Below are 26,856 nucleotides of genomic sequence, written 5' to 3'. Positions count from 1 at the left end.
GGTTTCTGTAATATTTATAATGGCAAATTGATGGACTCTGAGTAATCTTACCTTCATGACTTTCATCAACAAAATAAACATACCTGAATTTGTAAAGCAACAAGCCTAACGACAGCTGTGCTGAAGGGTAGTGGAGGAGAAAGGTATGGACTCAAGTGCAGAAGAGGTAAACCATCAGCAACACTTGATGGTCCAACGACACCCATTACCTATGGATAACCAATGAGAGAATAAAATTTCACTGTGATGAATCAGATAGGTAACACTTTCTGAAATCTTCACTAACTAACAAAGCAAGGGTATTTTCATTCTATGTTAATCTATATATTATGACTTTAGAGCACTTTGTACACTATTCTATTTAATATTCCCACTTTGATGTGCTGAAGAAAGCTCACTTGTTTTAAGTTTCTTCTTGAAAGAACAACTGCATACAAAACAAAACTCACAATTAAGTTTCAGATGCAGTTAAGCAGTTTCAATCCCTCAACTGTTAAGCAGATCAGATAGCTCCAAGGAGTGATCCCCAGAGAGGTCAGACGCAGGGCTGCAACGGTAGCTCCAACAACACTCATGAAGTTTGATGCAGTCGAGAACAAAACTACCCACTTGACTGGCACTAAAACCACATTAAAGAGTCACTCTTGTGTACCATTTATAAGGTACATTGCAGCAACTTGGCAAAGGCTTTTTTGATAGCACCTTCTGAATACAAAAGCTCTGCTACCTAGAGAGTCAAAGGTAGCAAGTGGATGAGAACAGCACCATTTGCAAGTTCCTCTCCACACTAAACTGTCAAAACCCTAGAACTACATACTTAAATACATCATGAAAGTATCTTCAATATATAAACTGCAGCAGTTCAAGGTGACAGCAAAATATAACCTTTTTAAGGTCAATTAGTGAGAGTCAATAAATATTGGCCTTGCTAGCTATGTAACACCCTTAACACAGCATCCTGGTACTGAATATAGAAAAAATTCTCAAGGTGGTCACAAACATCAGTATTCCTGACCAGTGGGCAATAGCTGAGTAATTGGAATTGAAAAGCTAGAATGGAGGGAGAAAGAAGAAAGAATAATTAGATTTTTCCAAGAGGTGGGTGACTGCCATTATGCAGTCATTGAAATACATTTCTCCATTGCTTTCTTTCCTGAAGATGATAAATCTTGCTAGGAGGCAAATCTGTGGAAGCCAGCTAACTTGTTACCTTACTTAAATCTCAGTCCTTCTAATGCAAAATTCATATAGTGAATCTTCATCTTCAGACATGCATAGATTTTCCAACAGAGAAGGGAGCAATGGCAAATATTTTCTCATCTTCCTTGTGTGTTGACAAGGCAGCCAAATATAGAACGCAACAAGTATCTCACCAAAAATTGATCAGCAGGGATTGAAAATTAAAGCTTGGTCTTTTGATCTATACAGACCAGTGCTTGACTGATGATGCCTTTCTATAATGCATCACTGCAAGAGCTTTACTCACATCAAGTTAGGCAAAGAATGGTTAAATCTCAGTGCTTACATTCTACTCACCAAATTAACACAGACATTAATCAATGACCTAAGATGTGGTAGGAATGAAATGATTGGCTGTCTTTGAAGAGTTAAACAAATCCCTTCTATTAAGCTGCTGGCAGCTTCCCATTCCACCTGGCGCCTGAAGAAACAAAATATAGTTTAACCAGAACTTCATGAAATATCACAATATTTTAGCTAATTTATTAGGTGAAAAGCTACACACATGTCCTAACATCAATTTCACTTTGATAAATATTTAAAACGTTCACTAAATCTTAATGCTTTTCATCTCTTGATATGCAGTTTTACTGAATTCTTTAATGTGACTGACTGCTTAGTCATCTTGATGACATCACTTTCTGGATGCCGGAAATTGCCAAGAATGCCCAACACAATGTCAGGAAGGAAGAAAATCATGCCATGGAAAACACTAGCTTTTCACAACTGGTCACAAATTCCAGGCCAATAATTTGGGCTCTGCTAAGACAAGCTTCACAATGGAATCCTGCACCTAACATGCCTGTGATTTACAATCTATCAAACTCGAGTGTTACATGTGCAAAATGTATGCAAACGTTTATATCCAACTGGTTAAAATAATCCATTCATACAAAAAGCCAATCATAAAAAAGTACAAGAAATAGAAAGAAACCTAGCTATTTCCTTCTGCTTTCTCTCGTCTCTATATCCTGGCTCTCTTCAAAAGTAGGAACTCAATCTAGAGACAGACATCAATCGTGGAGAAAATCAGATTAGTTTACATTAAAGGCCACTGTGTCAAAGTTTGAGCTGATGTACTGAAGCATATTTTAGCAGAACCAAAATTATTGGCCTGGACTTTGTGATTGGCTGTGAAGATTCAGCAAATTCTGTGGTGTGGATATCTTCTTTCCTGGCATCCATTCTAGGAAATCTCTGACATCCAGCAAGTGATGTCATCAAGGTGGCCAAAAAGCCCATCATAGTGAAGAATTCACCACAACAATAAATCAAGGAATGAAAAGTATTCATTGTTAATTAATTTTTAATTTCATTTTATGTTAAATACTTTATGATTGGGATGTACTCAGATTAAAGGAGAACCTGAAATATTATAAATCAGTTCATGTTATCAGCCACAAAAACTTTGAGAGACCTAGATATGGAAGGTAAAGTGCAACTGCTCTTGCCATTACATTCCCAACTACATTCTCCAATACTTATTAAGTGACAAGTCAAGTTACCGTAAGGTTGGCATCTTGTGAATCTTATTGAACATTCGATCTAATCGTTTTAAGATTAAAATGAGAGCTGGCCGCACAGCTTCTGCAGTCCAATCAGTGATTGGAAGCATTTCCATGATGTATCTTCGAAGTCCATGACTCTCCATGGTTTGGGTGTCATATGGTGCAAGCTTCAGAAGGGAATGTGCTATTTCTGCCAACCTAAGGCACAAATAACATCACATTTATTCTAAGAGCACAAAAATAACATAACTATAGATTAAGGAAATTGATTTTTTCCATCACAGGAACACAAATTCATTTTCTGCTTTCAAATTGCAGAAGGCATTAAGACCAAAGAAGCTCATTGCAGACACACAGTGAGATATACATTATGATATCCTTTATATGCCTTTTTTATGTATTACGTATGTATTTTTTATGTCACAGAGAGAAGAGCAAACAATATTTAAATGTAGGATGCCCTTTGTAATGCAGGACTTTTGATAGATTGGGGTTGGCACCGACACTAAAATTCTGGCCGCTGCTCCTGGAACTTACTGGCTCTTGATGAATCACAGAAGCAGACCTTTTAACATGCGGTGTATTCAATCTATCAATTTATGGAGTGTAATGATAATCTGAGTCATTTTCAATATCCAGTACCTCAAAAAACATTTGTATGCAGCGAAGGTTCAGAGTCTAAATCTGCATACAAATGTGGGTACTCTTTCACCATAATGCTATTAATACAAGGGCTTCACAGAAACTGCATAGAGAATGTTCACCCCATCATACTTGCATGTTATAGAGTCATAAGGAGATACAGCAGTGAAACAAGCTCTTCAGCCCATCGAGTCTGTGCCAACCATCAACTACACTGATCCTACAATAATCCCTCTTATTATTCTCCCCACATTCTTATTGACTCCCCCTGGACTCTACCATACACCTACATACAAGGGGCAATTGACAGAGGTCAATTAACTGGAGCACCTGGAGGAAACCCACACATGGTCACAGGGAAACTGCAAACCCCACACAGACAGGAGTGGAGGTCAGGATTGAACCTGGGTCACTGACACTGAGAGGCAGCAGCTCGAATAGCTGTCCCACTGGCCTGCATTATAGAAATGGTTTTACACCATCAGATCTTCAGGGTTTGTTGAAAATAAGTTCAAACAAAGAGAAGAAACATCTTTTTCCTCTTATGGGTGGGAGGGGAGCACTTGTTAAAAATTAAAGAGGAAGATGATTACATGTGTTTTGCCAACTTTCTGTTGGGTGATAAACTAAGCACTCTAGAATACTCTTGTAAAATAACTGAGCAGAACTGGTTAGGTCTGAAAAGCTTACCTAGTGCAAAGGACAAATTTCTCACTCTTAACTTCCTTCAGAAGTGGCTTAATTGCCCTTGAACTGAGTGACTAATGAAGGATTGGCAAGAAATGCTGGTCTTGCCAATGACACCAATATCCCATGAAGAAAAATGTTGAGAGTGAGTGGGACAGAACCTTTAAAGTAATACCTCATATGTGACTTCACATCAAGAAGTTCAAAAGCAGTGACCCTCGGCTCTCCAGCCATATTCTGCAGAATTTTCAACCTGGAACCACAGTGCTTGAAGAATTCGGTGCAAATATTTAAGAGCGACTCCCGAGGTCTGCGGAATTCCTCTCTTGCTATACGTTCATCCAGCTCTTCGGTTGGAAGACTCTGGCCCTCTTCTAACAAATGCAGGTTATCTCTGCAGATGAACAACAGCTTTATTTTCTATAAAGTAAAAAAAACTTCATCATCAGCAGGTAATCAATGACAATGATTAACCAAAAATTCAGCAACTATAAAGAAAAATATCCTGAGAGTTCTTATCTAACGTGATCAAACAGCCACCAACAGTACAAGAAACACAGTGATCCAAGAAGTATCCCACTGGTTGGTGACCAATTTCCAGAGGACACAGACAGGCTAGTGGAAAAGGTAGGTGATGAAATTCCACGCACAGAAGTGTGAATTGATGCATTTCAGCTTGGAAGGAGAGACAATATATTTAAGTGAAGCTACTTTAAAGGGGGTGCAAATCTTTGAAAATGGCAGGATAGATTAACAAAGCAATGAAAATAAATGGGTTTTTTTACAAACAGGGAGTTCAATAGTGAAGAAAGTTGTTTTAAACCTATGCAAAAGCATTGGTTCAGATGAAGAATTGCTTTCAAATCTGAGCAGCGCACTTTGCAAAGCAAAGAGGGATCACTCCCAAGTGTTTAAACAAGAGAAGCTGGAATTCTTAAGAGAAAACTATGTGGTGATCAAATATAAATATTTTAAAATAGGAACGACTTAGATAGAGTAAACAAAAAGTTTCCACTGGCTGAAGGGGCTCAGCAAGATGCCACAGAGTTAAGGCAGTTTATAAGTCATAACTATAAAAAAACCGTCCCTTTGGTCCACCATATCCAAGCCAACTTTTTTTGCCTATCGACACTAATTCCATTTGCCCACATAGGGATCATATCTTTTTATGCCTTGCCTGTTTAAGTTGGCCAAAGCAAAAGAACATGAGGAAAGAGTTTTATGAAGTGAGCACTTGGATACCCTAATAGGATGCTGGAAATAAACTCAATAGTAACTTTTAAATGGAACTGGATAAATATTTAGAGGACAAACAAATTCGAGGGATATGGCAAAAGTGTTGCTCAAAGAGTTGTTGCAACTAGATGGGCCAGATTGCTTCTTTCCTTCCATGCTGAACAATGTCATGGTTCTCTAAGGTAGGGAAGAGAATAAATTGTGTTTATCTTGCGTTAACCACACATCACTAAATATTCTCTTTAGGTAATACTGAAACAATGTGTTGTAATTTTTTTTAGGTCTATTTACATTTCTTAAGAACTTGGCTGATCTTAGGAATTAATTATCAGTTGGGATTGATGCCTTGAGGCTGGAAGGAATAGCAGAGGCTGTCATTGTCAAATATTTCAAGTAATGCACTTCTCCATATCTTCTCCTTTGCTTCAGTCTGTAGTGAATTCCATGCCTTCTGTTAGTCATGCCAATGTGTTGCATTTTCTTTTGTTTATAATGCCATTTTATTCTGATTCAGTGAGGTCATCACAGAGCTATTCAGAAATTAGGAGAGAATATAGCAGGTTTCATACGTGCATTTATCACAAGAGCACAACTGATGCTATGCTGCTTCCAATACACTGGGTAGCATGCAACATAGCAATACTTTACATCATAATCTTCAGACCAGTGATAAAAACCCACATTTAATTACTATCAAGGTTTTAAATGGAGGAGTAAATGTTACTCTTCAGCCATAATCTTCTACAGCTCTCTAAATTCAACAATTGCCAGAAAATATTGTAAAATTACAAATCCATTACATTTAAAAAAAGTCTGAAAGAGAGGAATCATGAAATTATTGACCTGCTTGTAAATCATTTAGATCTATATTCAATGAGAGAATAACTGAACATTTAAAGAAACTTGAGAGATATGCAAGGATAGCTCACAAGTTGCCCAACAAATCAAACTAAATGTTTTCATATACTTAACTATAATCCAAGAATGTCAATGGAGGCATTCATTTGGCATTACCTAAGGTTTCACAAGGCATATGGTTGCGAAATTGGTTAGACAGCAGAATAATGAGTAGGAATAATGGATTTCTATTCAGGTTAGAAGGAAATGAATAGTGGTACCTCTCAAGAATCTGGTCTGGGCCTTAACAATCCGTGTGTTTAGCCTTGCTAATAACATGAAGTGGCACAGCGTTGACAGGACCATACGATTATAAAGAGACGTTGAGAATGGGTGATGTTAAATCAATTAAAACAAATAATTGTGAAGTCATCTAACCTGAACTAATAATAGATAGATCCAAATATTTCTAAACAATTGAATGTTAGGAACAGAGAGGACCCACATACATAGATCATTATGGGTTAGTAGGGGTATACCTATATAAAAAGCTAATGAGATGTCAGCCTTATTAACTGGAAGACTTGAACATAAATGTGAAGAGGTTTTGCTATAGGAAACACAATACTAGTTAGACCAGACTAAGATTACCAAATACAGTGCTGGGCATTCTACCACGGATGAGAACATTGGACATGCAACAGTGATTCAACAGAATATTATCAGGACTTCAAGAGATAAAGTTTTGGGAGAAATTATACACTACATTCGTAAACCCTAGAATAAACAAGGTGAAGGAATATTTGAATTGATGTTTTTAGGATTTTAAAAATAACTGGTAAGATGAGAAGAGGGGAAAGTATTTTCACTTCTAGAGGAAGCCAGGGAAAGTGAACTCAAAATCAGAGCCAGATATTCAAGCAGTAAATTAGTGAACATTCCTTCACACAAATAGGTGTGGAACTCTTCCACAAAAAAAAACAGATGAGTGATTAGTTGTGGATCTAAGGTGGGTGAACAAGGTTAGGCTACAGATCAGCCCTGGTCTCTTCAAATGATGGAATAGGTTAAAGGCTGAATAGCCTCCTCCTGTTAGGGTAATACAAACATTCTCAACATCAGCGTTGAGAATAGATTTGTAAACCCAAAAGAACAGGTCTCTGTTCCAGACCAGTCATATCATTTTCATGCCAGCAATCAATGACAGGAAAACTGCAGGTTTATTTCTAAAGTAAAATGTTTCTGATTGGCAACTGTTTTAGTCTCAAGGATCATAAATCTCTCTCCAACCACAAGGAGTATGTTCCTTTGACTAACCTTCAAAACAAGATAATGGGAAAAGATCTCAGGAGAAACAAATCAGAATGATGGAAATTACAGTTTAAGAGACCATTCAGTCCATTGTTTGGATAAATTGAAAGGTGACAAAAGGAATATGTAAAAATTGTCATGGCTTTTTCCTGACCTTGTGTTGACCCCTCCAGACATGGCATGGTTGGCTGTTGGAGCTCCTCTGTGTCCCTGGTCAGACCTGCTCATCTGAGGAGCCGTCATTGGCCTGTACCGAATCCATGAAAGAAATCAACACACATTACACAAAGTCAAAGAATGTTTCCTTTAAGTCAGTGTTGCTTGATTGATTCAGCTACAAAAATTAAAACAATTTTAACTGCACAAATATTTAATTTTAGTTTCCTTTGTTCTAGTCTAATGTAGTTGAATGTATTTAATTAACAAAGGTGATTAGACATAGAATCTATTGCTTAATATATTTAAAATACAAAGTAATATAGTAAAGGTATAAATTCTTGAAACATTGTAAATTTCATTCCGAAGAACATGACAAATTATTAACCAGGTTGAAAAAATTGTACAAGAACCGGATTATCTCTTCTGCATTACCGGGTGAGAGATTCAACACTGTATAACAGAGCTTGTATAGATGTGGCAAGTGAAGCGATGGCAGTGATTTCATCCCGTGCTGCAGACGCCAACTCCAATTCAAAGGTTTGTTTCTTTAGTTTCTGCAGGTAACAAGGTACCAGAGCTTCTAGAACCATCAGCATTTGAAGACTGTGGAATAGAATAGGAACATTAAACCAGTCAAAACAACTTGCTTGACTAAAGCAAAAATAATCCTATTTTAGTAAACAGTTAAGAAACAAGAAAATGTGAAGGTATCATCTGATCATGCAACACCAGGATTGCCGGTTAAAAGGTACTTTATTCACCTGCCGACAATGGATTAGCCTTGCCCTATAGCATTGATTATTATAAAATTTAAGTTCAATCTCAGTAAATACAAGCTCATGCCTTCTCATTAAAAATATTAATAAAGACACTTTGAAATTGATTGATGTGGAGGAGTAGGTTAATATGAGGTGGATGAATTAGAGTGTCAAGGGTTATAGGGAACAGCCTAAAAAAATGTTAAAGCCAAGATCAGAACAGCATAATATTAAAAGGTGAAATGGACTCTAAAGGCCACATCGTCGATGGCTACTGCTTTTTCATATGCTCTTATGCAACTCAATAAGCATTGCTGCGTGATGCAAAAGAGTGCATTGATTAGGCTGCTCAAGTCCACAAAACTGCGGTAGAACCACCTTTAATGCCCATTAAAAATGCTACTTTGGCAGTAAGAGTTTCAGAATAAAAGTCAAGATATAGTGAATCTATAAACTATTTTAGTTTTTTTATAAACCTTTTACATAACTACAATATCTCCTCCTATGAGTAAACAGCTGACTAGCTCAGTTATAACAAGGAGGATTCTACAGTATTTTGTCAGAAATTGTTAATGAACAATGCTATAAAGGTATATAAAAGCTTTCTGTTTTCAGCTGTTAAGGGTCTACAATGTAATAAAAATTCAAATATGAACATTGGAGTGCAAGAAAACTTGTTTGAAAACACATAAAAATGCTCCCTATCAGAGAATGATGTTGAAGGAAAAGTGGATAGGGACAGGGCAGATACGTGGGATTGATACAGATTATGCATTTTGCCTTCCACGGAGGCTGCCCAATCTGCTGAGTGTTTCCATCATTTTCTGTGCTTTTTGCATCCAATATTAGTGCCTAGATTTTTTGCTATTCTGTGCCTAGTTTGTTGTTATCTCAGCAATGGAGCAGGTGTTGTCTAGGTTGCATTACATAGAACCCAGATTACTTGAGTGACAACTCAGTTTACTACTATTATTTCCAGTAAATGGCACCTGTTTTTCAGCAGCACTTATAAATGAAACAATCCTGGCATAGCAATGCCCTATATCATGTGTCTTGCCACTAATAACTGATCTATGCTCAATGTTAATCACTCCAACATGGCTAGCTGCTATCCTTAACTTTTTTGTTGTGGCTGTTTTCATTTCTGAATTTTGATTTTGTGCTCTTTGTTCTCTTCCGGGCAGGATACAATGAGTTACATTTTCATCTTGGCATTGCAGATCAGCCAGCTTTGTAGAAACTACCCAATCTCCATTGGCTGGAGAGCTGGTAAAACATCTGTCTAATGTAATTTCTGTTTATTCTTGATATTATCTTCCTGCTGTTAGGGATTAGCAGCCATTATCAGAGTATTTAAAAATATATTAAACATTAAAACAAACAAAGACCAGCTTTCAAATGACAAGGCCTCAGCTGGCAGATCTTGAGCATTTGCCCTGATGCCCTTTTGACAGCTCAAAGGACATACCAACTTTTAAAAGCAATGGAAATAGATAAAAATTATTTTAAAAATAAACAAATAATAAATTTAACAAATTATCTGATATAAATTCACTAAAAATGTGATTAATTGAATAGTGCCATGTTACATCTATCAGTCTTGGTTGGTATTTGGCTGAGGGACTGTATGAGAAGTATATCTGGTCCCTCAGCTCAGCATGACTTATCACCCTGAGACTTAGTGCAAATTCAGCAGTGGAGTTGGAAGTCGTATGCGCAGGCATATACTGACCCATGCAGAGGACTTTGCTGAATGTTCTCATTTGAACCATTGATTAAAGATCAGTAAATACTCCCACGGCGTACAGCGAAATAAAACAGAAGGTACCACAATCTACTCTTTGGTCAACCTGTCAGTTGTGTACCTAAATCTGTTATGCATTTCATTTGAGAATTTATATCCAGGAGGTTTTGTAGTATCATCAATGTGGATATCCTTCTTGTTCGATGTTAGGTACTTTACCAACATGTGCAATAAATGAGAAAATATTTTCCACATTAAATTTCCAAATATTATTGCAGTACCTTCTTAGTGATTCTGGAGCATATGCAACTACAGTAACACACAGCTTGATAGCTTCACTGATGGAGAAGGCAAGATCTTCATTTCCATAGCAGAAATCTAGAAGTACATGAAAAATTATTTTATAGTTAACTATATAGTTGGTTTTCCTGATGCTTAATTTATATGGGCAAATACCTATGTTTAAATTAGAGAACTACTCATTTCGTTAATATTATTCATCACATTCTCAATCCATAAACAATCTGGGAATAATAATGATAGGAAAAAGTCTATATTACTCAATAATTAAAAATGTCTTAACCAGATCCAGCCGATGCATCAGAATTATAGTGTGACACCATGATATCCTTAATGGCCAAGCTGTTGTACTGTATTACCCGAAAGCAGCAATCATATATCCATAATTCATTAACTAACTCTACTGAAATGCACTGAGGCAAACTGCAATTGATGTCTCCCCAACGGATAGCAAAACTATTTGAGTGTGTACATGGTGTATCAATAGCAGTTGGAAGGCTAGAGGAAATAGATTCAACCACTGACAATGAGATGAATTGTTCGCCATGCTACAATAGAATATCTCAGAACCCACAGAGAATGTGATTTTCTGAACAATGATCTGCTGATTCTTTAATTTACAAAAGATCAAGGTCTCAAGTACAGAGACAAATCAGTTGATCCTGGTGCAGACCAAATCTGTATACTGTGCACCCTCATCATGTTACATGTTCCAACTCAAAAACTTCTTGTGAGAAGTTTGTGGTTGATGTTCTCCTGATGAGGATTAAAAGGTCAAATCTGTCAGTGCTCCAATGTGAAATCAAATATTACCCTATTCTGTAGAGATAGGAAATCACCTGAACTCCATTTTTGAGACAGACTTGTCTTCAAAATTACATCTCTGCTATGGGATGATTGGAATGAAAACAATACTTATGGTCAGAAAAGGCTATTTATAGAGCTCAATACCACATCATTGTTGATAATTAACCAGCTTCCATAGGATTTTTGTACTCAAAACCTGATAAATCTTCTATCCAATGCCCACGCATGAAGCTAAAGTGATGAAGTATCTCTTTCACCTCCAAGGATTTCTCAGTGCTTTCATTTTAAAATTTATAAGCACGATAATGGATTTCCACATGTCAGATGTCTAGATGTTAACCAAAAGAAAGCTTAAAATGCTTCTCAGAAGAGTCTTTTTAAAGGCAATAATGTGTCCATTACTACATTTTTTCGTATCGAAGTTAAATAGTGATATGGGCAAAAAGACATTGATCAGTTGTTTCTTTACTACTGAATGACACTTGTCTTTCAAGAAATATAATTATAAAAAAATGAAAATTGTCACAAGAGTTTCATGTTGTACAATGTATTAAATTGGTAAATTAGCTTATTATCACATGTACCAAGGTACAGTGAAAAACTTGTCTTGCATACTGTCCATACAGATCAATTCACTACAACAGTGCATTGAGATACTGCAAGGTAAAAAAAGATAACAGAATGTAGAATAAAGTGTTACATTTACAGAGAAAGTGCAGTGCAGGTAGACAATAAGGTACAAGGCCATAAGAAGTAGATTATGAGGTCAAGAGGGGGACTGTTCAATATTCTTATAATAGCGGGATAGAAGCTGTCCTTGAGCCTGGTGGTATGTGCTTTCAGGCTTTTGTATCTTCTGCCCAATGGGAGGGGGTAGAAGAGAAATTGCCTGGGGTGGGGTAATGTCTGGACTTTGATTATGTTGACTGCTTTACCGAGGCAGCGAGAAATATTGAATCATTTTCAGCAGAATTAATCATATAATGACACGGTGCCCTATAATATTTAACCTCATTGCATATATAATCCTGTTAGAAGTCTTTGCTTATTGCCAAGATTAATTAAGATTACCTAGTGATTTTAGAGGCTTCTCAGCTTTTACTAATTCCAGTACATCCAATATATCTTGTGTATCGCTCTCCAAGGACACCAAGAGATCAAACAGACATTGAGAAGACACACCTTTGGATGATCCATTATTTGTTACATCCTAAATGCAAAAGTCAAATATAAGTTTCCTTAAATGCAAATTATTTTCAATATTGACCTTAATCTTCTTAAAATCATTATTTAAATTCTTGAGTGAAGGTTCACTAAAATATTCTGCCAGTTAAACTGATGATCACTTAAGCCACATATAAAAGTATTGTCCTCGATTTAATCATATGGGTATTGCTGTAACTGGCCCCTGAATTCTGTGTTTGGATGAAATATTTGTCACAATTCTTTCTTGATAATCACAAAAGAAAAAAACCTAAATACAAATACGATCCAAACACACAATCAAGCCTTTTAAGTTGTCAACTTTTCCAAAATTCATAATGTGGCTCACAAAAGAGGAATCACTACTTAGTATGTCTGTCATCTGCAAAAATAAATCTTTGGGATAGGGGAAAGAATTGATTAGGAAAAGGACAACAACTGTAACCATTTGTTTATGTATTTACCAAATCAAAATTGATGATTCATTTGTGATAGGCTTTGTAAGATAAAGTTTTAGGAGATTATTGATATTCTTGTATTGACACAAAGAATAGTTAGCCATCTGTTCAAGCAAAGAGAAAACTCTTCAGATTTAAGTGTTAGCTGGCACTCGGGCCTGAGTTCAAATTCAACTGGTGAAAATAAAGCATTTTTGTTATTATTCTGCCAGGCTACAATATTTTGAGAATATCTAAAAATCTCCCTAAAATATAATTTTGTATAACTTTGCCTTCAGAGTATTTGCAGGCAGATTTGAAACAAAAAAATCAGGGGAAGAGGGGAAAAGGGATGGAAACGATTTTTGGTTTACTTACTGAGAATTCCAGCAATGGTGCCACACTTGCAAATAACTGGAGGATAAAGGGCTTTCGATGCAAAATATAAAACTGTCGACATGTAAACTCAATTGCTTGGCGTAGCAATGGATTACTTTCGTAATCTGCATAGACCTGTAATAGGAGAGTGGGAGGAGGAAAATGACAATTTCAACAAAATGTAAATGCAAATATAAAACAAATATAATATATGGTCAATTAATTATTTTGATTTTGATCAGTTAAACAGTGGTATGAATATGTCATATTGTGGCAACCCACCTTCGATGCAAGTGAACCGGCTCCGAAGTCGGCGAGCGCGTCAGCAGACAGGCCAGCCACAAAATGGCGCTGGGCCTTCTCCTTCAACAGCGAGGGGAGAAAGCCCACACGCTGGAAGAGGTTTGGGTGGCGCACCTCTGACGTCATCGCCGTGCGTCAAGTGCAGGAACTGCTTAAAAGCCAGCGCGGCAAGATTCGAATAAACCAGTCTCGAGTTCAACCCATCAACTACATGTCGTTATTTCTAGCTCAGTGCGTAGCCCATCGCTACATTGGTGACCCCGATGGTTCAAACGGGACTTGGACCGAAGATGATCAACTCCTCTGCCACCCTTCTGGATGCTGCAACCACACCTGTGGTTTGACCAAGCAGAGGCCCAGTTCCAGATTCCGTAGATATCTTCTGATTCTATGTGTTACTATTACGTGGTCAGCTCCCTTGACCAGGAGACAGCCTCCCAGGTTGAGGATTTCATACAGTCGCCCCCGGAGGAAGGCAGGTATGCAGCATTCAAAGCACTGCTCATACAGACCTTCGGCTTCTCACGACGGGAGCGCAGTGCCCGCTTGCTGCGCCTGGACGGTTTGGGGGACCGGCCGCCGTCAGCATTAATGAACGAGATGCCGGCCCTGGCCAACGGACACAAGCCCTGCCTCATGTTCGAGCAGGCTTTCCCAGAGCAACTGCCCGAGGACATACATCTGCTACTGGCCGACGCAGATTTCAGTGACCCCCGAAAGTAGTGGCCTGAGCAGACGGGCTGTGGAAGGCCAAGAAGGAAATCGGGGCGTCTGTCGGCCAGATGACCAAGCCACGTGCCCAGCGCCAGGACAGACCAGGCCCGGCAACAGAGTGCACACAACCCAGAGGCAGGAGTGAGGAGGCCACTGTACAGTGGTGTTTCTACCACCAGCGGTGGGGCGCAGAAGCCTGCCGGTGTCACCCGCCCTGCGAGTTCTCGGGAAACGCCAAGGCCAGCCGCCGCTAACGGCTATGGCGGCTGGCCGCCAGGACAGCCTCTTGTACATCTGGGACAAACAGTCGGGACGCCGCTTCTTGGTCAACACCGGAGTGGAAATCAGCGTCTTACCCCCAACGAGGTATGACACGCGCAACAGGGAGCCGGGACCCACCCTGAGGGCTGCAAACGGCAGCATGATACGCAGCTACGGCACCCGCACAGTGCAGCTGCAGTTCGGCGCCAGCCGGTTCACATGGGACTTCACACTGGCCACCGTGGCCCAACCACTCCTGCGGGCAGACTTCTTGCGAGCTCACAACCTACTGGTCGACTTGCACGGGAGAAGGCTGGTCCATGCCAGGACTTTCTAGACGTTCTCTTTGGGCGAAGCCAAGTTACCGGCCCCACACCTGGACTCCATCACGCTGTCGGACAACGAATTCACCAGAATCCTGGCAGACTTCCCATTGGTTCTGCCACCACAGTTCACGGTAGCCATACCCAGACACGGAGTACAGCACCACATTCCGACCAAGGGACCACCCCTCCACGCCCGTGCACGACAGCTTCCTCCGGACAAGCTCCGCCTGGCGAAGGAGGAGTTGAAGAGGATGGAGGAATTGGGGATCGTACGGAGGTCAGACAGCCCATGGGCTTCCCCCCTACACATGGTACCCAAAGCAGCCGGGGGCTGGAGACCATGCAGCTATTACCATCGACTGAACGAGGCTACAACCCCAGACCGCTACACCGTGTCGCACATACACGACTTTGCAGCAAACCTGCACGGAGCAAGCGTCTTTTCCAAGGTGGACCTTGTCCGGGGATACTATCAAATCCCGGTACACCCTGAAGACATCCCCAAGACAGCATTCATTACCCCATTCAGTCTGTTTGAGTTCCTCCGAATGCTGTTCGGCCTGAAGAATGCCGCACAGACGTTCCAGCGGCTAATGGACGCACCTGGACTTCGCGTTCATCTATTTGGATGACATCCTCATAGCCAGCAGAAATCGTCAGGAGCATCTGTCTCACCTCCGCCAGCTCTACTCCCGCCTGAGTGATTTTGGCCTCACGATCAACCCGGCCAAACGCCAGTTTGGACGACACCATCGACTTCCTGGGCCACAGGATTAGCAAAGACAGGGCAACGCCCCTGCCCAAGGTAGACGCGATCCGCCACTTCACCCGGCCCAACACAGTCAAAGGCTTGCAGGAGTTCGTGGGTATGGTCAACTTCTACCGCCGTTTCCTCCCCTCAGCAGCCCGTGTCATGCGCCCTTTGTTCACCCTGATGTCGGGTAAAGGCAAGGACATTACTTGGGACGAAGAGGCCGTGGCCACTTTCGTCAAAGCCAAGGAAGCCTTGGCAGACGCCGCGATGCTGGTGCACCCCAGAACAGACATTCCAACCGCCCTCACAGTGGATGCATCCAACACGGCAGTCAGTGGGGTGCCGGAGCAACTCATCGAGGGGCACTGGCAACCCCTGGTGTTCTTCAGCAGGTACCTGCGGCAACCCAAACTCAAGTACAGTGTTTTCAACCAGAAGCTGTTAGCACTATATCTGGCCATCCGACATTTCAGATATTTCTTAGAGGGCAGGCTGTTCACCGCGTTCACAGACCACAAACCGTTGACCTTCGCATTCACGAAGGTGTCCAATCCCTGATCGGCCCGCCAGCGGTGACAGCTGTCCTACATCTCTGAGTACACGATGGACATCCAGCACGTCTCGGGAAAGGAGGTGGCGGACGCACTCTCCAGACCAGCTATCCAGGCCCTATCCCGGGGGTGGACTATGCAGCGCTAGCGGAGGCGACGAGTTGCCCAGCTACAGGACCGCAGTCTCGGGTTTGCAGCTGCAGGACTTCCTAGTAGGCCCAAGTGGGAGGACCCTCCTGTGTGACGTGGCTACTGGCTAACCTCACCCCATCGTCTTGGAAGCTTGGCGGTGGCAAGTTTTCAACTCCATACACGGTTTGGCGCACCCATTCATCAGGACAACCGTCCGGATGGTCTCCAGCAGGTTTGTGTGGCACGGCCTTCGCAGACAGGTCAGTGAATGGGCCAAAACATGCGTGCAGTGTCAAGCAGCCAAGGTGCAGCGGCACACCAAAGCCCCGCTGCAGCAGTTCGAACCCACCCACCGGAGGTTCGACCACATTCATATGGATATCATGGTGCCCCTGCCAGTGTCGAGAGGAGCACAGTACCTCCTAACTATGGTAGACCGGTTCACGAGATGGCCAGAGGTGGCCCCGCTCACTGACACCTCCACCGATTCCTGCACCCGGGCGCTGATCGCAACCTGGGTAGCACGCTTCGGGGTACCGGCCCACATTACCTCCGACAGAGGCGCCCGGTTCACCTCCAGCCTGTGGTCGGCTGTGGCCAGACTGTTGGGAGCATGGTTACACCACACAACTGCCTACCACCCACAGTCGAATGGACTAGTGGAACGTTTCCACCATCACTTGAAACCAGCTCTCATGGCCCGCCTGAAAGGGCCTAACTGGGCAGACACGTTCCCCGGGTCCTGCTCGGAATCTGCACAGCACCCAAAGAGGACCTGCACACCTCGTCGGCTGAGCTGGTGTACGGTGCACCCCTGGTCATTCCAGGAGTTCCTACCAGCCCCAAGTGGGCGAGAGGAAGAACCTGTGGCAGTCCTGGACAGACTACGTGAGAGGCTCGGCGACCTGGCCCCTGTACCGACTTCACGGTACGGACAGATCCCCACCTGCATACCCAAAGACCTGCAGGACTGTATGTTTGTATTTGTACGGAGGGGCGCATACCAGACACCACTACAGCAGCCGTTCAAGGTGCTCAGGAACAACGGGTCCACGTACGTTCTAGACATTGGGGGGAAAGAGAAGGTTTTCACGGTGGACTGGCTCAAACCGGCTCATGTGGACTTGGCGTAGCCGGTCGAGGTTCAGACTCCACAGCACAGAGGCAGACCGCCCAAACAGCGACTGATCCAGGCTGTGGACTTTGGGGGTTTATCGCTGGTTCTTGGGGGGGGGGCGGGCGGGTTGCGGGTGGTGGTTATGTGGCGACCCACCTTCGACGCAAGCGAACCGGCTCCGAAGTCGATTTGCGCGTTGGCCGACAGGCCAGCCACAAAATGGCACTGGGCTGCCTTCTTCAACAGTGAGGGGAGAAAGTCCGCACGCGGGAAAAGGTTCGGGTGGCGCACCTCTGACATCATCGCCGCGCGTCAAGCGCGTGAACTTAACTGCTTAAAAGCCAGCACGGCAAAAATCAAATAAACCAGTCTCGAGTTCAACCCACCGACTACGTGTCATTATTCCTAGCTCAGTGCGTAGCCCATCGCTACAATATAATTAAAAATTCTCCATTTATTTCAATTCCTATACACAACTATAGAATAAGAACGAAAAGGTAATTTCTGACTAATAGCCTTATTATTAAAATGAACGTACCAGCTGTGGTTCCTGCCTGCATACCCATAGAAGCATTCTCTCCTTAACATCTCATTCAAAAGCCTGTACCTTCAACAGTGGTGAGCTCTTTTAATACTAGAATGTTGCACTTTATTTTGTGTTCAAGTCAAAAGAGTTGAACTTAAACCCACAACCTTCTGACTCAAAGGTTAAATTACAACTAACTAAACCAAAGCTGTTGTAGTCTTTGTAGGAAATAGATGTGCTTCATTTAGTAGTGTCCTAAATGACGCAAGTTTACAGTTATGTAAGAAACATGTACAAAAGAGTACATTTGGCTTACAATATGGACTTCAGAACAGGCTAATTTATTTTTATTTTTCAAACACTGAAGATACACTACCGATAAATTCAAAAGGTTAACCAATGAGTAGACAAGTTCAAGCATCAGCAATAAGGCCAGATAGTCTGCTCAATTTCTGATGAAATAAAAGTTAAGCACCATTCGTCCGCCTTACCAGTGAGGCATCTTTCAATACAGTTGATCTCAGTTATGAAACAACTAGATGAAACTGAGAGGCAGGAAATTTTTTCAGTAGGATACATGAAATTGAGAGAGAATAACTAGAAGAGTATATAAGGTAGAAAGAATGCAGGGAGAAGAATGACCATGAAAAATGAATTAAAAGTTAAATAGGGCCATTTCAGTTTCAATGGGAATGAAGCAAATGGACCCAAAAAGATGATGAATGAGGTAATGAGAGGAGATTATGCATCGTTAGAAATAATTTTGTAAATATTGTTTTATCTGTGCAACAAAGTCTAATGACAACATTATAGTAATAAAGCTATCCTCAAGTTTGAATAGTGCTTTTGTTCTTGTTATTTATTCTGTTCCATATATTTTGGACAATGATGTGTCCAGAAAAGGTGTCAACATCAATGTATAAGTTGAAAATATACAAGTTCAAGAAGCGTGCTGACAAACAAAAAGAACCATCACCAATTTTAAAAATCTCAGAGCAAGGCAACTGAGAAATCTATACATGAAGTCTCCTATTCAGACACAGGTATAGATTAATTCCAAATGTTTTCTTAAATTGCTCTTAACTGCTACTTAAATCCCAAATATAACCAGTATTCAATTTTCCTATTTAGACTCATTATTCTAAGATTTACAAATTTAAGCCCAAATACAGATTGATGAAAAGGAAAGCTGTCTGAAATTTAAAGGCGATGGAAATTAAAGAGTGTTATCATAATACCATTATAATATCTTCATCCAAAAATATCCTTTCTTATGGCCTCTTTTAGTTGCAGGAGACTATACCTGCATATATATTCCAGATGCAGACACAACAAGGTCTATATAACGTTGATAATATAATCTAACAGTTGCCTGCGTCTGGATCAGTGGTGTTGCCATAAAGTTGTATGCTTGTCTCTCTGGCAGGTAGAATGTTAGTTACGTCAAGACAGAATTTTGTCACATTAGGACCTCGTGGCTCTGATGAAAGGTCATTGACCTTAAATGTTTTTGTTGCTCCTCTCTCCATAGATGCTAAGTATTTCCAGCATCTTCTGTTATCAGAACAGGCCCTTCAGCCCACAATGTTGTGCCGACATAGCTAATCCCACCTACCTACAGAATGCCCATATCCCTCCATTTTCCTCTCATTCATGTGCCCATCCAAGCCCCTCTTAAAAGTCCCCAATGAATTTGCCTCCACCACCCTATCAGGCAATGCATTCCAGGCATCCACCACTCTCTGAGTCAAAAAACTTAACCCTCATGTCTCTTTCTGAACCTACCCCCTCTCACCTTAAATGCATGCCCTCTGGTATTGGATCGCTCAATAATGGGGAAAAGATATTACTTGTCCACCCTATCTGTGCCCCTTGTAATTTTATACACCTCCAACAGATCACCCCCAGCCTCTGCCACTCCAGAGAAAAGAGCCGAAGTTTGTCCAGCCTCTCCTGATAGCACATGCCCTCTAATCCACGCAGCATCCTATTAAACCTCCTCTGCACCCTCTCTAAAGCCTTGACATCCTTTCTACAGTGAGGTGACCAGAATTGCATGCAATACTCTAAATGAGGCCTAACCAGAGTTCTATAGAGATAAGATATAAGATATTAAAAAGATATAATATTTATCAGTCACATGTACATTGAAACAGTGAAATGCTTCTTTTTGTGTTACTGAGAATGTGCTGAGGGCATCCCGCAAGTGTCGCCACTCTTCTGGCACCCAGATAGCATGCCCACAGATCCTAACCTATACGTCTTTAGAATGTGGGAGGAAACCCAAACAGACACGAGAAGAACATACAAACTCCTTACAGACAGCAGCGGGAATTGAACCCGGGTCACTGGCGCTGTAATAGCGTTATGCTAACTGCTACACTACTGTGCCGCCCCACATCCAACTTCTTGACTCCTATACTCAATACCTCGATTAGTGAAAGCAAGAATTCCATAAGCCTTCTGAATCACCGTATCTACCTTATTATCTTTAATACAAGTTCTCTGCTTAGTCCACTGACAGTCATAAACTGAAAATTCCTTTGTAAGGCACATATCTTATCCTCTTTGAAAGTTAATACTGAACAACATTTCAAGCATTGCAATTAGTTTATAATTATGTAAAAATGATCCTTCCCATCTCACCCTTTAGCCAATTACCTTATATCCTTATTACCTTATATCTTGTAATTTGGTGACCAATTTTCTCACTTGATTTTTCTGATTTGATCAAACTCTGCCTTCCTTTATGCAAATAAAACCTTTACTCTCTCCCACTTACTTCCAGGGCCAATTTTTAAAGATAAAAAAATTACAACTGATTAATTATTATTAAAAAGTGGAGGGTACTTAAATACCAATTACTTGTTGAAATAAACTTACTTGAAGCATGGAAGGAAGGATCCACTGATAACCGCTCAGTGAAAATAGATGATTGAAGTGCACTGCAGTATTGATTGCTGTAGCAGCGTATTGTCGAAGCAATGCACTGTCTTCTGGATGAAGAATTAAAGCCCCATTAAATACATTTAGGAATAGCATGATCTCATCGCCCCATGGAAATTCACTAGGCATTCCCAAAAACATTTCTTCTAATAGCTTGATCCACATACTCTTATGAAGAGTATCAAGTCCAAATAGCTCTTTACCTGACAAAACAATGAAAAATTTCACGATATGCAAATATCCGCATTATCTGAATAAGTGAAGAGCTTACTGTACCTATCCACATGAATGTGCATGAAAACTGAAAACTATTCCATTTAACTTAATTAAAATAATTCTTTTTAGAATTACATCCTAGAATAACATCCTTTTTAAACAACTAACATGAATGTACATCAGCTCTGAAATTCATTTCATTGCTATTTAGAATTATTTAGAATTTAAAATTATTTAAAATTTTTAGAATTACATCCTAGAATACATCCTTTTTAAACAACTAACATGAATGTACATCAGCTCTGAAATTCATTTCATTGCTATTTAGCACTATGCTTAGCTCCAATGATGGCCACTTTGCTTTACGAAATCAGTAGTAAGGAGACAATTATTTGGATGCTTGAAAATTTAGTTTAAGTGATTTGACATTTGCTGAAGAGCAATTTTACCTTGATGATCAGCAAACAAGGAAAATTCTGCATCAACTGCATTGCGAGGGAATGATGGTAATCTGAGGAGATCTTCTTGAAGCAAGGATACATGGGATTGTTTGTGTACAGTTGGCATGTGTTGAGTAAGGGACATCAGAAACATCACTCGCCCAAGCTCCTCCAGTTTCCGTGTAAACACCTATTTAAAATTATGTAAATTAGATTTTGAGAAGGCAAAATGCATTTATAAAATTTATGCTTTTCTTTTAAAATGTCATGAAGCTCAGTGACTTCAGCAAATAAGAAATCATTGTGCCAGTGCTGTCTTCATATTCTCCTGATACGATTTAACTTAAATATTCGGATTCACCAACTGGAAGAGCCCTTGAATCCAGACAACAGGTTTTAAAGCACAGAACGCCAATGCTTAAGAACAGTTCATGATGACATTCCCTCAAAAGAGGACACAACAGTTGCAGTTTCCAGTACATCAAAAACTATGGAGTCAAGTGGCAATTTAAAAACTTGTTAATGGGCTGTCCCCTTTACAGCTATAAAGCTGTGAATTTCCAAATGACTAGCACAGTTCTACAGGAACTAAGCAGAACCCTGCAGGTTTGGAAACACAACCTATTTCTATCAAGGAAAATCTTCCTGAACTCTAGTATTGATGAAAGTCATCAACTTGAAATTTTAACTTTTTCGCTCCATAGGTGCTGCCTGTCCATCTGAGTATTTCCCACAGCTTCTACTTGTATTTCAGATTTCCAGCATCTGCAGTTCTTTTTCATTTTAAGAAAGCTTTATAGTTGCTGTTGATAGTTTGGAAACATTTAAACATGATAATGAGCTTGTCATATTGCTAGGTACTGGATGATCATAACATTTCTAATTACAGTTTCTAATTAGAAAATAATTCCTTTAATCACTCCTACTAATCCTCGGTTTATTCCTTTGATCAAGAGGCTTACTGCTCAGTTGAACACATCTTACAAATGATATCAGACCTTTTCAACCCTAACAGATAACAGATTTAACTCAACTTTCTGTTCAATGAAAATAACCTGTGTTTACTTCAATTATTTCATGTACCTTCAGCATAAATATATCCTCTCATTCATGGTATCTTTTAGCAGACGAACAATCTGGGCTGAGCATAGCTGTAAAAAAAATACTCTTCCAAGGCTAATAATGGACATCATTATTAAAATTGTCAGTCAAGTATGCCATCTGCTGGGGCACAGAGATGCACAAATAGGAAAAAAGTTGCTGTGCAAGTTGCCATTTTAATCATTTCTGTTTTCTGATTTATAACAACAAGCTTTAGGATATTTCTTACAACCAATCTATAAAATGAAGTGACGTATTTGTGTGAATACAACATGGATTATCAATTGCCTTGAAATTTAATAAGCACATTTTGCATAATTAAATGTTTTGTACAGGTACATTCAAATAAGACAAAATCTATGAACAAACGATTGTAGGATAAAGTAGTGCAAAAATATTAGCAAAGGATTCTAAATTATATTTCGGCACATTGGCCTTCTACTTGCCTGTTTTTGGATTAGTTCTTGTCCTTTGGCAGGAGGCATGTGGACAAGGTTCAACTGTGGTGAGACTGATCGCCGAAATGGGTAAATATCTCGTACGTAAGTCTGTAAAAACAAAATCATCCATAACATTCAAAACAGGGCAACATAACAGGCAAATACACTGCATGGTGAGGAATTTGATTCCAGAAATATCATAATTTAATCTCTTTGCTTGTGCTTCCCTCAGATGGATCATTGGTTGAACGACATCATTTCACCCTTTTTTTTAATTTAGTTTAAGTTGGCACTACAATTCAGTACTGAGAAATCACTAAATTCTCAAAAAGTGCTATTTATTAGATGAGACATTATACTTGAGCTAGATCCTCTGTCTGTTTAGGTGCTGAATTATTCAAATTTGAGTTTCCCATGTTCTGGTCAAAAAATCCATTCAATCGACAGCAGTAAAAAAAAACAAATTAATTGAATAAGAATTGCATTTTCTCTTGTATTATCTTACTGTTTGCAAAACAGCTGCATTCTATATTTCGTTTTTAGTTGGAAACAATTCAGTTTAACAGCCATTGTGTGGTATCTGAAAGAAATAGGTGGTTTTGTTGATAGTGAAGACGACCATCATAGATTACAGGGGGACCTTGATCAGTTAGGGAAGTGGGCCGAGTAGTGGCAAATGGATTTCAATCCAGATAAATGTGAGGTATTGCATCTTGGGAGATCAAACCAGAGTAGGACTTATACAGTGAATGGTAGGGCACTAGGAAGTATAATGGAACAGAGGACCTAAGAGTACAATTTCACAGTTCTCTGAAAGTGGCATCGCATGTAGACAGGGTGGTGAAGAAGACTTTTGGCACACTGGCCTTCGTCAGTTAGGGCACTGAGTATAGAAGTTGGGATGTTATGTTGCAGCTGCACAAGACATTGGTGAGGTCACGTTTGGAATATTGTGTTCAATTTTGATCCCCCTTTTAAAGGAAAGATGCCATTAAGCTGGAAAGAGTCAAGAGGAGATTTACTAGGACATTGTCCTGTCTTGAGAGCGGAGTTATGGAGGGAGGTTGAGCAGGTTGGGACTTTTCTCATTGGAGCATAGGAAAATGAAGGGTGATCTTACAGAGGTGTACAAAATTATGAGGGGCATAGATGGGGTGAATGCATACAGTCTTTTTCCCAGGGTTGGGGAATCAAGAACTAGAGGGCATTGGCTTAAGGTGAGAGGAGAGAGATTTAATAGGAACCTGAGGGGAAACTTTTTCACCCAGAGGGTGATCTGTATATGGAATGAGCTGCCAGAGGAAGTGGTTGAAGCAGGTACATTAACAACATTTAATAAGTACTTGGACAGATACCTACATGGATAGGAAAGGTTTCGAGGGATATGGGCCAAACGTGGGCAAATGGGACTAGCTTAGATGGGAATCCTGGTCATCATGGACCAGTTGGGTCAAAGGGCCGATTTCTGTGCTGTACGACTTTATGCTTCTAAATGATAAGATGCTATATAATTACAATTTTGCTTTTCTCATGTATCAGTACTCAAGAATCTACACACGTATAATTGCATAATGATGACAGAATGATGTTCTGCGATACTGCTCAGGAGGGGAAAGGAAGAGTGCAAAAAAGTGAGAGTGCTGAGGATTTTAAGTTACAATTCTGTTACATAAAACACTGTGGCCATAATAGCTAAGGAAAGGCAGATGTTTGTCTGTAGGCTCCACCATCATAATTACAGCAAGTTGCAGGTGTGATACCTCAGCTTTCTGGCCAGAACATTCAGCTAGGATGGTAAACAGAAGCCAAAGACGAGACTGAGAAGTGGATGGGCAGGGGTGGGAGGGAAAGACACAGGTGCAGGTGGTGCAATTGATAGAATAGCAGGTGTGAGTTGGCAATGACCGCTGACATAATGGGGAAGGGATGAGCAATATTCCTGGTTCTCCTAGTTCTATATCATTTTCTAATTCATTTATCAGATACTGGCTTTTCTGGCATTCCATCACTAAATCTCCTAGTGTCAATGTCCAGAGCAGCCAGTGATCAAGGGGGCAGAGAGGTAAAGTTGTAGCCCTATAAGACCCTGGTTAGATCACATCTGGAATACTGTGTTCAGTTCTGGTCGCCATACTATAGGAAGGATGTGGAAGTTTTGGAGAGGGTGCAGAGGAGATTTACAAGAATGCTGTCTGGATTGGAGAACACCTCTTATGAGGAGAGTCTGAGCAGGTTAGGGCTTTTCTCCTTGGAGAGATGGAGGACCAGGGGAGACTTGATAGAGGTATATAAGATTACGATAGGCATAGACAGAGTGGACAGCCAGCATCTTTTTCCCAGGGCGGTAATGGCCAATACTAGAGGTCACCCATTTAAGGTGCGTGGAGGGAAGTTCAGGGAGGATGTCAGAGGTAGGCTTTTTATTTACACAGTGAGTGGTGGGTGCCTAGAATGCACTGCCGGAGAGGGGGGTTAGGGCTGATACGATGGGGTCATTTAAGAGACTCTTAGATAGGCACATGGATGAAGGAAAAATAGAGGGTTATATCATGGGCCGAAGGGCCCATACTGTGCTGTACTGTTCTATGTAACCAGACCAGCCACTTAAGTAAAAGCAAGACAGAGGCTGGTTATTCTGCACTGAATGGCTTTCTAATATAATGAAAGCATACTTCCACCAGCAAAATATTCGACCAATTGTCAGGTTAAGTTGCTTTCCTATTTTTAAATCTTTCCCTTGTATAATAATCAGCATGACATTTGATATTTGCAAGTAAAATAGATCAGCCTTACTTTAGCATAATGTATTAGGTTCCAGCGTTTATCCATCAAAAAGTAATGGTTCGACTGAGCTTCAGGAATGTTAAAAAATTCCAAACATTCCTGGAAAGAAATAATGTGACAGGTCCAACAATTACAACATATATGAGCCAAAGGAATAGGAAATAGAGTGATTTTTTTTTGTATGTTTAGAACACATTGCCATGTTAATTTGAATCCTGTATGGGAGAAACACACAAAAGCCCACAGGAAGTTGTCAGTGGTACCCAATGTACAATGAGTGATAAATGCTTTCTGCCAGCTGCATGAATTTGGAATAACTATCTAATTTTTCATTTAAAATTATCAACTTGGTATTCATTAATCAAAAAATACACCCTGTAAACTACTAAATGATTGCATTCTACCAATATATTTGAGTCACTTGGAATGGTCCCAACATCACTATACAACATTTGCCAGCTAAAGACTTAATTCTGTAAAGCATGCCCACTTCTGCTGGAATGTTTACTGAAGCTAGCCATGAATGATCACAGTAATGTGTCCAACCCATTTATGGCAAATGCCACACTGTATCTAGAACTGCAAAAGTGAAAAAACAATTTGGGAGAGAAAGGCTTGGAGAGTTTAAAATCAGTACTGGAGGAAGAGTTTCTGAGACTTCACAGACTGAATAGAGAGGCTCCATGAGTCTGAGAACAGTGCAGGAGACAGAAGCTCCAAGTATTTAAAAACAGAGAGTGGAAATCTGAAATTTTAAAAACAGCTTGTGAGATAGAAGCTCCTTGAGTTTAAAGGAGGAGTGAATTGGAGGGGGCTCCAAGAGAGACATCATATGAAAGCAGGTATGTGACTAGGTGGCAACTATAAAGGTATTTTCCTCTTTAGACTATGGCACTGATTAAAACTAGGACCAGGAAATTATAACATGCAGTATTAAACTTAATAACTTAGACAATTTAAGCATAACTATAAATAATCACTGAAAAAAGACTTAAGCTA

At 40.4% G+C, this 26,856-nt stretch overlaps 1 protein-coding gene across 3 annotated transcripts in view; it reads right to left on the bottom strand.

Annotated features, from left to right (window-relative positions):
• Positions 1-26,856, bottom strand: part of LOC127574760 (protein unc-80 homolog) — a 211,845-nt gene that overhangs the window by 26,927 nt on the left and 158,062 nt on the right. For all 3 annotated transcript variants that reach the window (XM_052024066.1, XM_052024057.1, XM_052024074.1), the window contains 13 exons: positions 25,867-25,956; positions 23,080-23,181; positions 21,542-21,722; positions 20,814-21,079; positions 13,247-13,381; positions 12,300-12,438; positions 10,403-10,499; positions 8,052-8,222; positions 7,615-7,707; positions 4,252-4,470; positions 2,745-2,945; positions 1,537-1,660; positions 84-209 (listed from right to left, as the gene is read on the bottom strand). In XM_052024066.1, coding sequence (XP_051880026.1) covers positions 84-209; positions 1,537-1,660; positions 2,745-2,945; positions 4,252-4,470; positions 7,615-7,707; positions 8,052-8,222; positions 10,403-10,499; positions 12,300-12,438; positions 13,247-13,381; positions 20,814-21,079; positions 21,542-21,722; positions 23,080-23,181; positions 25,867-25,956 — 1,944 coding nt within the window. The remainder of the gene's footprint in view (positions 1-83; positions 210-1,536; positions 1,661-2,744; positions 2,946-4,251; positions 4,471-7,614; positions 7,708-8,051; positions 8,223-10,402; positions 10,500-12,299; positions 12,439-13,246; positions 13,382-20,813; positions 21,080-21,541; positions 21,723-23,079; positions 23,182-25,866; positions 25,957-26,856) is intronic.

This window comes from Pristis pectinata, chromosome 1 (assembly GCF_009764475.1).
Source record: "Pristis pectinata isolate sPriPec2 chromosome 1, sPriPec2.1.pri, whole genome shotgun sequence".
In the NCBI taxonomy this organism is placed as follows: Eukaryota; Metazoa; Chordata; class Chondrichthyes; order Rhinopristiformes; family Pristidae; genus Pristis; species Pristis pectinata.
The sequence above is the reverse complement of the archived record's forward strand: the minus strand, read 5'-3'. Positions and strand labels throughout refer to the sequence as shown.